The sequence below is a fragment of the Tupaia chinensis genome, unplaced genomic scaffold, assembly GCF_000334495.1.
Source record: "Tupaia chinensis unplaced genomic scaffold, TupChi_1.0 Scaffold000048_1, whole genome shotgun sequence".
In the NCBI taxonomy this organism is placed as follows: Eukaryota; Metazoa; Chordata; class Mammalia; order Scandentia; family Tupaiidae; genus Tupaia; species Tupaia belangeri.
Window position 1 is genome coordinate 2,219,215 of NW_006159506.1, and position 11,123 is coordinate 2,230,337.

At 47.2% G+C, this 11,123-nt stretch overlaps 1 protein-coding gene across 4 annotated transcripts in view; it reads right to left on the minus strand.

Moving 5' to 3' along the window:
* HIVEP1 (HIVEP zinc finger 1) overlaps positions 1-11,123 on the minus strand; it is a 158,830-nt gene that overhangs the window by 131,819 nt on the left and 15,888 nt on the right. For 3 of the 4 annotated variants that reach the window (XM_006141185.2, XM_006141183.2, XM_006141184.2), the window contains exon 4: positions 7,901-8,045. In XM_006141185.2, the coding sequence (XP_006141247.1) occupies positions 7,901-7,940 (40 nt within the window). In that variant the 5' untranslated portion in view covers positions 7,941-8,045. Of the gene's footprint in view, positions 1-7,900; positions 8,046-11,020; positions 11,122-11,123 lie in introns of those variants that run through there. The other variant, XM_006141187.3, reaches the window with a different exon arrangement.

Below are 11,123 nucleotides of genomic sequence, written 5' to 3' on the forward strand. Positions count from 1 at the left end.
TCCCTACAAGATTTCTGACTTCGCCAGTCACAATGCTGGCAGTGTGGAACTGCTGACCTAACGCTCAAATGTGAAAACCAAGGTATGAGCCGCTGGTAATCCCATCTGAAAATCATCCAAATGAGACCTCTTCTATCAATAAGCTCACCGAGACACATAACAAGTAAACATAGGATTTTATTCATGAGAGATTTTATAAAAACAAACAAACAAACAAAACACTGAAATAGGCCCATGCATTAACAGCAAATTAAAACATTCATCCTCTCCAGTTTAATTCTGAAAACCTGGGAGGGTTCTCCAGTCTGCCCCAAAAGCAGGGTGGGGAGGAGGGGGCAGAGAGATGGGGGCTGTGTCAGAATCTCAACAGAGCGCTTCACTTCAACCCCAGAGGAGTCCAGACGTAACATTTTTTAAAACAGTTCAATAGGATACAACAGAAGACCTAGCAATCGGCTTCCTGAGAACTCGATGAAGACAGACAAATATTCTGCTTAGCCTCATTCAGCACTGTCAGGAAATGAGGCAAGGCTTGAATGCGCGAAAGTGAAAGAACCCCGAGGAGGGGGCCCATCGGGTAAGAATTTCCTTCCCAAAATATTTTCTGCACTGACCTCCCTCTTCCAACTGAGAAGCCTTGAGGAGAGAGGACAAGAACGGGACATGTCAGAGGTCCATGGGACACAGATACAACTTCCTGTGAGCAGCATAAAATGCCATGAGAGGCTGGAGCAGGTATTCCTGTCTCCTCTGCGGAGGAGGCACACACACTCAGGGAGCTGGGCAAACACCAGGCTCTGGAGGAAGGCATCGCTGTCTGGACTGTACATCTGCCCCGGGCCAGGCACTGGGGCCTACGTTTGCCATACCATCTAATCTTCGCAAATGATCTCCACTCTACAGATGGGAAAACCCACACTCTGGCTTGCCCGAGACCACACAGCTAGTCAGCGATAGGATGAGGCCTCGCTCTTTACCTTTACACTAATGAATGTAGCAGAGGGATGCAAGCCAGCAATCTGAAGGTGAAATGTCACATACGAGAAAAGTTAGTAGTAACCGCTTGGTTTAGCTGTGCAGGTGATTCGAACTTCCTTCTCTTGGTCAACGGCTACCAAATATCCCAAGCAGCATTTCCAAGTCCAGGTTCAAAGACGGTAAGGGAATTTCTTTAGTACAAATCGTCTTAATCTTCTGGTTTGCTAAAAAGCGAACACATCTAAATTTTCTTTCGTTGAGCACAGATGACCAAAATAGTCCCGTCCGACATGTTTATAAGCCAGCTAAGATAAGGGATCTGCACAAGAATGACAATGATGTCATCCCGTAAGGACTGTAAGCAGCGGAAGCCTAGTATGTATTTGTGGGGGCTGCAGGGGTACTTGGACAAGAGGATAAGAAGAAAGGAAGAAAAAACTCAAAGAAGAGGTGAAATCCTCTTTGCCAAAGACCTCTCCCACACAGAGTAAGAAAAGAGACTGGAACTGGAGAGGAGAAGGATCCCTTCCATAAAGAAGACCGAGTACAGAAATGCTGGATTTCCACTCTGAGGTCCCGAAATGCATACAAGACCTCACTGGATGCAAAGGGGAATGAGAAAGCTGAACTGTGGAAAGCCTCCTGGTCCCTCGGGACGCTGCACCCCATCTCGTAGGATGAGGGGCACCCTTAGGCGCGACGAGACCACCACGCTGTGAGCCCATCCCCTTCCCAGGGCTGCTGCTCACATGATGATGAAGCTGGCTCTCAGAAGGGGAAAAAAGTTCTCATTTTTTGCAGTGTGTTCAGAGCCAAAAGCACTCAACCCATAAAAATGAAAAACAGCTACACCGAATTCTCAAAATATGTTTTGCAAAAGGTTAATACTTAGTATTTTCCACACTGACTTCCAACCTTAAAGTAGATGAGGCTTTAAAACGCTAGGAACAACTACGACTAAAATAGGTTAACACCTTTCTTCCAAAGCTCTGAGACATCGTCACAGTGGCTGGCAGAGTACAAACACAGCGCTTTATCTCAAGCGAACTGACAAGGGACTCCCCCCGCCTCCACACACACACACACACAAGTCACTAGTTCCTCTACTCTGCATTCCCCAGAGTCCAAAGGAAGCCTTGGGAAGGCGGTGGAGACAACCTCTTCCCAAAAGGGGGACCAGGAAGGACGGCTGGGCCGAATACCATGGCCCTGCTGACGATTCCCAACCACACGTGGGAGAGAGACTGGCCCAGAGACCCCCCTCCGGGGAACCTAGGACGACACGCTAAGCCTTTCCAGCGAGTGCTTCTCTTGTGCACTGCAGAAATCCTTCCTTCTCACGGAGGACTGGGTGGTGTTAAAACTCTACCCACCTGCACTGCACAAGTGGGAAATGGTCACCATAGACCAAAGTTCTCCGAGTTACGGGGCCAAATTGGGTGACGAGATTAAAATTCAGTGAGCCCTACTCCTACCAAGCCTCACTCCTACAGATCACCTGCAGGTCTAACTCTTCCTCGTTCATACCCCAAGTTCATTTCCTGCCCTTGCCATACCTCGTCTTTCATATTCTTCTACAAAAGCCCCTCAAGAGCAGAGAAGCGTAAACCCTGCCTCCTGAAGGGAAATAGCCTAGACATGCTTAGTTTCAGCATCAATGCAAATCTTGTATACCCTTCCATGACAGACCCAGCTGTCCTTTTAATACTTACGTAATACTTTCATCCGTGTATACGTATACACGTGCACACACATATGTATGCATGTTTATTTATTTAGGGGGTTTTTTGACAGATTTTTGCTACAGAACGTGTGCACTCACCAGAGAGACAGAGAGACAGAAAGCAAGAAATCGCCCCCCAAAGGGGGATGGCCATGCCGCAATCCCTTCTCCTCCATTCTCCTCTCGGGATCTTGGGCACGCACATGTGCCCGGTGTGAGTTTAAGCCACCGGGTTTGGGACTCAAACCACGGTCAACTACATGGGAGTTCAGCAACATAGCCATTACACCAACCACTGGTCCCTGTGTACACGTTTATCTCCGAGTAAAATTCACATTCCAGAAATACATGCCACACTACCCTACGGCTCAGCACACCCTCAATCTGGCCTACCCCAGGTGAAGAAGCAGAGGAAAGGATTAATTTCAAGAGTTCAAACTGCCACGGAAGCATAACAAACATATAATTTGAGAGTTTTTAAGGCATAAAGTTCTTTATGGGGATCTCATTTCCAAGCATAAAGTAGTGCTTTGCAGACTATTTTCTAGGAGGAGATGGGTTTCATGAAAACAGCAGAGCTGAGAGCAGGGACAGTTTGAGCAGGCTGGCTGGGCCCTTCCCTGGCTGTCCAGTTTCCTCTCCCCGTTTCCTAGCTAATGGGATTGGAGATGCCTTCCGCAAGGCAAAGCAGTGGGCCACAGGTAAAGCAGAGCAAACAGGACACTCCCAGCTGTCACAGCGGGACCCTCGCGGGGTCTGTGTTTTGTTACCGTTTTATCCCTGCTGCATAAGAGATACACTGACCAATTCATTTCAGTAGCTCATGCTTACCTGCTTACTCTAAAACCCAAACCCGCCCCAAGGCTAAAGGCATGTACATTTTGAGAAGAAGAGAAGAAACTGTAAGGTGCTACACTTCGGCACCTTCTCCATTATGCCTTTCCTTATTCGGGTTTTTTCCCAGACGGAATCAGAAGCATCCCTCTCATTCATCCCTGCTGAGGGAGCTACGGTGGCTCACGATCACCTCCAGGAAGCCCTCCCACACTCCCCCATCTGAAGGCCCCACTCCTGTCTGCCATGGGAGTCTGTTGGTCCCACCACAGAGCTTTAGAATTGGGTGGTCGGGAAAGTCATGATGCGTTTTTGCATATAAGAAAAATATGTCATGACTTTCCAAACGACCTAATACATGCCCCGGTAGGCTAATCTGCTTCCACCTTTTCTCTAGTGGCTGAGAGTTCATAACTACCTTTGTCAAACAATGTCCTAGACTCCCAGTGATGAGCCAGAACCCACCCAGTTTAAGTTGTCTTCAAAAACTCAAAAATGATCATAGTTCCGAAAAGAAGTAAATTTTCCTATTAAAACTTTTTTTAAGAGAGATTTGTGCTATAGGGCACATATGCTCACCAGAGAGACAGAAAGAGACAAAGAGACAGAAAGTGAGCATACAGCCCTGCAGGGGGAATGGCCATGCCACAATCCCTTCTCCTCCATTCTCCTCTCGGGATTTTGGGCATGCACGCGCATGCACCCAGCGTGACTTTTAAGCCGCCAGGTCCAGGACTCGAACTGTGGTCAACTACGTGGGAGTCCAGTCTCAACCATCACGCCATCTGCTAGTCTCTCCTATTAACACTTTTACCACCACATACTAAATTTCCACTTAAGTTTGATGGACCTCCATGATCTGATTCCTCCTCATCCTCCCACTCCAATCTCCTCGTTCGCCCTAGAGAATCTCTAACGCTGTAGGAGTGGAGAATAACTGAGTCCTTCGACACTCTTGTGGCTTACTTCACAAGCCCCTGACCCAGGAGCCCAGCACTCCTCTGTCTTCTCAGCAGCTGATGGGCCTGAGAATTCATGCAGGTGTTCCCTTCCCCTCTGTCCCTCCACACCTCTGCTCTTCCCAAAGGCGGCAGCAGCACAGTTACCCGCTCACCTATCCCCTCCTCAACCCCATACCCTTTTCAGGGTCTCACGGTCACATTAGCCCCACCATCTACAACAGCGGCCCATAAAGGCTTTCAATAAATGTCTGCCGAGCTGAACCTAATTCCAACAGACAGGGGAAGAGTCTATGATGTGAGAGTCTGCATCTCTCAGGACATTGTACATAGGCTATTACACAGAGTGTGTGTGTATAATATATATAATGTCATGGAGCATGAACGCATGGAGAGAGAGGAGGAGAGAGACCCTCTAAACAGGGCCTGGTCACACCATAATCCTTTCCCTCCAGTTACCCACTCCATCAGGATCCTGGGCACACGAGCACACACCCAGCATGCTTCTTCAGGCCACGGGGGCTGGGACTCAAACCCGGTCAGCCATGTGGAATCCAGCTTCCTGTGCGCGGTGTGTAATCACCACACTACGGAGCCAGCCCCAGAATATATGTTTTAAATGCAAAAACATTTCATACTTATGACCTAATAAATAATACTCGCATGCTGATTCACTACTTCCATAAATATCTGGACACCCATTAGCTGTCAGGAGCTGGGCTAGGCTAGGGCAGCTGCCGGTCGACAGGCAGCCCTCGCACCAAGTGGAACAGGGAACTTTCCCAGAACAGAAGAACTGAAGAGCGGGCCCATGGCCCTGAAAGCCCACCTCGCCGACACCGCTAGGCACGCAGGCCTTCCTGCAGTAATCAGTGAGAAAGTTTCTTCTGTAGGGAGTTCAGGCTCCCGTGAGCAGGGCAGGCAAATACACAATTGTCAACATTTTCTGTGACTGAAAAATCAGACTTCAGTATACTACACTGAATGGTCTCCACCTAAATTCCCATCTCATTTAAACACGGGTACTGGGGCCAGTAGATGGCGTGGTGTTTAAGGCACTGAACCACTGTCGACTGTGGTTCGAGCCCTCGACTTGGCAGCCTAAAAAGCACGCCAGGCAACGTGTGTGCATGCCAACATCGCAGGAGTGTGGAGGAGAAGGGGTTATGGCATGGCCAGCTCCCTTGGAGGGTGACTTCTCTCTCTCTCTCTCTCTCTCTCTCTCTCTCTCTCTCTCTTGCAAGTGCACATGCCCAATGGGAAAAAACCTTAAGAGGGAAAAAATAAAAGAAAAAAGGAAAAGAAACATGGGTACTAGAGAAAAGAAACATGGGTACTAGAATCATCAGTTTGAGCTTGCATCGAGGCATCCACCTTTGCCAAGAGAGTTCTAGTACTTTTTTAGGCAAGAAAAAAGCACTATTTCTACATTCAAGTAAGCCACAAAATTAACCACATTTTCAAGTATCACCTTACAGTGACTGGCCAAATGTATTTCACCAAAGAACATTTGCAATTAATCTACTCTATTTCTCAGTCTTTTTTTTTTCTTTTTTAATTCTTTTTGGCCAGGAACGTGTGCTCTCATCAGAGAGATGTTGAAAGAGGGAGCAAGCACCCTCCAACGGGGTATGATTACATCGCAATCCCTTTTCCTGTACTTGTCCATGTTGCTGGGACTTTGGACACACGACACGCACCCAGCATGCTTTTCAAGCTGCCAGGGCTTGGATCTGAACCACATAGCTGGCCATGGGATCTGGCTCGATCACTAGGCCACAGGGCCAGCCCAACTTTTAACTCATTTCTTAGCTTCCAATGCTCGAAAGATGTATTTTTTTCCTGCAATGGTAAATATTTCACTTTACTCAGCTTGGAATTTGCTCTAACGATTCTTCAATCAATGCTGGTCTCTTCTGTTTTTAAGTTTTTAGTTTCTGTGGGCATATATACATGTGCCCACCAGAAGCAGATAGGAAAAAAAAAAAAGAGATAGAGGGAAGAAAAGTGAGAAGTCACCCCACTCCCCCAGGAGAGATGGCTACAACACATTCCCTTCTCTAAGTCTAACAGATTTGAGGCACGCACGCAGGTGGGTCCAACATGGTTTTCAAGCTACTGGGTCCGGGACTTGAACTGCACAGCCACCCATGTGGGATCCAGTGCCTTAACCTCCACACCACCTGCTGATCCAACAATGGTCCATTCTTATCTCCTAAGTTTAAACATGAAAGATAATTACTATTCCCAATTAATAAAAACATTAAACTAAATAAAACATTGAGCTAGAATACACTTGCTCTGCTAATACTAAAATATCTGCTAGGGAGAAAACTCAGTTTTCTGTCTTTGGATGAAATCTGCATCACCTCTGCACTGTTGACCCACTGCATCCTCATGAAAAATAAATCAGTTTGCCTCTGTGTTCTGCGAATCGTGGTCTGAGTTAATGTCACACTACAACTCTTGTCACTTCTTATCTTGTTACTGAAAGTCACAGGGCAGTATACGAATAGATCTCAAAAGAAATACGGCGGTGTATTAAAAAAAATTAGACATAAAATTCATGATGACCCAAATGGCAAAGAATACTCAATCACCCATTTCAGATTTTCAATCCAAATAAGGTTTCTGTTCATAAATAGCCCTCCTAGGACCAGCAGGTGGCATAATGGTTATGTCACTGGACTCCCACAGAGTCAACCGTGGTTCAAGTCCTAAACCCGGCAGCTTAAAACTCACACCCGGTGTGTGTGTGTGTGTGTGTGTGTGTGTGTGTGTGTGTACCCCAAATCCTGAGAGAAGACTGGAGAAGGACTGCAGCATGGCCAACCCTCCAAGGGGACGATTTCATGCTTTCCTTCTCTCTGTGTTTCTCCAGCAAGCACACACGTCCTATAGTGAAATCTCTCTTTAAAAAAAAAAAAAAATAGTCCTCTTGGGAGCAGGCTGTGGCATGGCAGTGAAGGCAGCTGGAAGCCACATAGCCAGCCCCATGGTTCAAGTCCTGGACCTGGTAACTTGAAAAACACACCAGATATATGTGCATGTGTGCCCGGAATCCCAAAAGGAAAGAGAAATGGAGAAGGAATTACAAGTGCACATACCCTCTGACCAGAGGGAAAAAAGAAAAGAAAAAAACAGTAAATCTAGTCTTTAATACTCTCACCTAATGGCCAGGAAGGCACTGCAATTCAGTCAGATTCTATCTGATTCATTCAACAGATATTTCCTAAGAGTCTCCTGAGAGCCAGGAATCGAGCAGCGCAGGTGGAGAGGGACAAGGGGACAGAGCCACCGTGGAGCAGGGTCACCATCGAACAGGTGGCCACTCCTGGCTCCAGAGAGATAACCTCACTAAAAGCGGTAGCATCAGCACCGTTTCTACTTACGACAACAGTCTCACCTCGTAGATTTCTGGGATGAATCTGTTTTGTTCGAGGCATCTTCTTAGATTAGAGGCTCCTTTTTCTTCTTAGAAACTGTAGGAAGAGCAGGTCACAGAAAAGTAGCTCCATAAACTCAGCGGACATCAATTACTACTCCATGTGCTGAAAAAGGAATAAACAAGGAGCACGTTTTATTACCTTCCAAGGAAAATAATATTTTAAAAGTTATGACTTCGGACCATTTAGCATAATGGCTATGTCACTGGATTCCCATGTAGTCAACCATGGTTTGAGTCCCGGACCCGGTGGCTTAAAACTCACGCCAGTAGCATGTGCATGCGTGCCCAAGATCCCAAGAGGAGAATGGAGGAGAAGGGACTGCAGCATGGCCATCGCCCCCCACCAAGCCCTGAGGGGTGATTTCTCGCTTTCTGCCTCTCTGTCTTTCTGGCGAGTGCACGCGCCCTATAGCAAAAACCTCTCGGAAAAAAAAAAAGTTATAGCTTAGCATGGCATTAACCTAAATTCAAGAATTGGTAACCAAGCTGGGCACCACCACCAAAGATTACTAACTTTTAATTAAACAGGGGACAAACGGGACATTTTGCCAAGATCAAGGCCTTCTCATTAAGAAAACAAAACAAACAAAAAAAGAAATTATACCTTTATCAGACAAGTGTAAAAAAATTCACTTTGTGTTTTAAAATAACATTACGGGGTACGATTCAAGCATAGCATTAGACTACAAATGAGTTGTGCTGTTTCCAGCACACCTGCCCACTCATAAGGACAGGGGCCACGTCCTGCTTCTCTGGCTTTGCAGTGAATTTAGTTGGTGTGTGTGGTTGCTGTTAAGATTGTTCCCCAGCTATTCCAGCCCTCCCTTCTAGGTTCATGGCGGGATCACACTTTCTGCCTCCCAGTGTTTAGCTGGAATGCGTGAGCAGTCCCCGCTAAGGGCCTATGAGTGCAAGAGGCATGTTTTGCTTCAGGCTGGATCTTCCCGAGTCTTCTTTGCCCTCTGCCTGGGGATCAGGACCATTCCAGCCAGCCTGACAACACAGAGCTGAGCTCCCACCAGCTAATCCGACAGGCCTTTGTGCAAACACATCAAGGTTAGAACTTTTTGTTACAGCAGCATAACCTCATCTGTCCTGACTTACCGATTTTTTAAAAAGAGTGAAATGAAGTGCCATATGCCAAGAGGATGATAATCCCAAACCTAATCAACTATCTTCCCAAATCGGCCACCTTTGTCTCCTCTTCCACAAACTTTCAAGAATCCCAGAGCCAAAATTTCCGTTTTAACTTCCTGCACAACTACTAAGCAAAGCCACAAGGCGGGTGTTAAACTCGAAACAATGTTTAATCACTAAGGTGCAAGAACACAGAGCTCATTTAAACCTTGTTAGAGTGGTGCTGTAAAAGAAACAAAAGAAACAAAAGAAAACTGAGGGCCACACCAGGTGCCTGCATGTTTTCTACACAGTATCTAATTTAATCCTAACAATAACAGAGGAGGTGGCCATCCCTTACTCATTATAGATAAGAAAAGTAAAAGGGGAGGAGGATTAGTAACCTGCCCAAGATAGATAAGGCTGCAGGACCCCATGCCTCAGTAACTCCTGTGTATTTCCTCAGTGGAGATAACACCTACTCCCAGAGTTGCTCCCCCCATCCCCGGAGAGACTTTATTGTACATCAAGTCATGACTATGTCTGTCTATCCGTGTCAAACAAGACTGGGTTCCAAGCCATTCTTCGCCACTCACTGTGTGGCCTCACTCAAGTCACTTAACCTCTCTGAAGATCAAATTTCCCAACTATAAAACTAGGAAATATTATCCATCCCATAAGGTTGTTATAAGGACTAAATTAAACAATGTAAATGCTTTGCCTGTCACACGAAAATGCTGGAATATTCATTCCTTTTTAACCAAGCCTGTAAAGAAAGTGTCTAATATCCTAGTGTAAGGTTTTAGAAATTTATAGTTTCATTATAGCTCAGAAACAGAAGAAAGCTTCAATTAACTTCCCAGATAAGGCACAGAAAATATTTGCAATTTTTCTAACTGCACAGGAGGGATATGAAATGTGATGATCCAACAATTTGTGTTTCGATTAGCACTGTGTTCAAGGATTTAGGGAAGACAGGGTTCCTCAACTCTGCAGGAAAAGGACTACCACTCTCCCACTGAAGAAGGTTCTGATTCAACAGAGAATTTAGACACATTAGGGCCAAATACAGTACGAACGCTTAACCACAATCCTTGTTGAACTTAAAGCTTTAAAACGGTCAAGATATTTGGAAGTTTTTACAGCGTGAACTCGGATTGCAATCCAGTCATGTGATCCTACACGATCCCAAGCACAAACGTAAGACATGCAAATGCCCGATCTGTAACGGCTCCCTGCGGTCCCATTTCACTGCCTACCCACCGTCCCTAGCTGTCCAATAACCCATGTTTAAAATCCTCGTAGGGGGGAGTGGGTATTTCCAAAGGCAGGCACAGTATTGTAGCGACTAGAATGAGTGAGAAGACGTTGTTTTACGGGAAAGAAATAAATACTATACGGAGCAAAAACATGACACGATCAAAAAGCGTAAAGACAGTTGCAAGGAGAAAAAACATGAATGAATGTGGAGGGCGGAGCCTGGGAAAACCCCTCTGCAACGCTGCACTGAACAAAGCGCTTCGCATGCCAGGAGGAGGGGGGAATGGAAGTGCCAGCTCAGGAAGGAGGCTGGAGTGGATGCGGAGAGCAAGAGGAGGAGGAGGAAGACAGAGGAGGCGAGCGGCAGCCCTGAGACTCCTCCTCGCCGCCAGCTCCACCGCGACCGCCTCCCCTCTCCAGCCAGCAACTCCTTCCCGAGCCCGACCCCCAAGCGAGCCAGAGCCGACCCGCGCCCCAGCCCACCGCCCCCCTTCCCAAGTGCTGCAGGCGCTCATTCCCAACCCGGAAAGAAACTACCCAGGTGGCCGCGAGTAAACAGGCACTTGGAGCAAGAACGAAAGGGAAAGAAAGCCACAAAGCCGGGAGGTTGGGAAGCCGAGGCCTGGTCTCCTTCACCCCCCACCCACTTGCAAAATGCGTCTGCGGCTGGAAAGCGCCCGGGAAGGCTGGGTCCCTCCGTACCTGCTCTGCTCGCAGGACCGCAGCTCGGGCCGCTCGCGCGCAGCCAGGGCGCCCAGAAGTGGCAAGTGCCTCCCGCACGCAGCCATCCCCTCCGCAAGGTCCG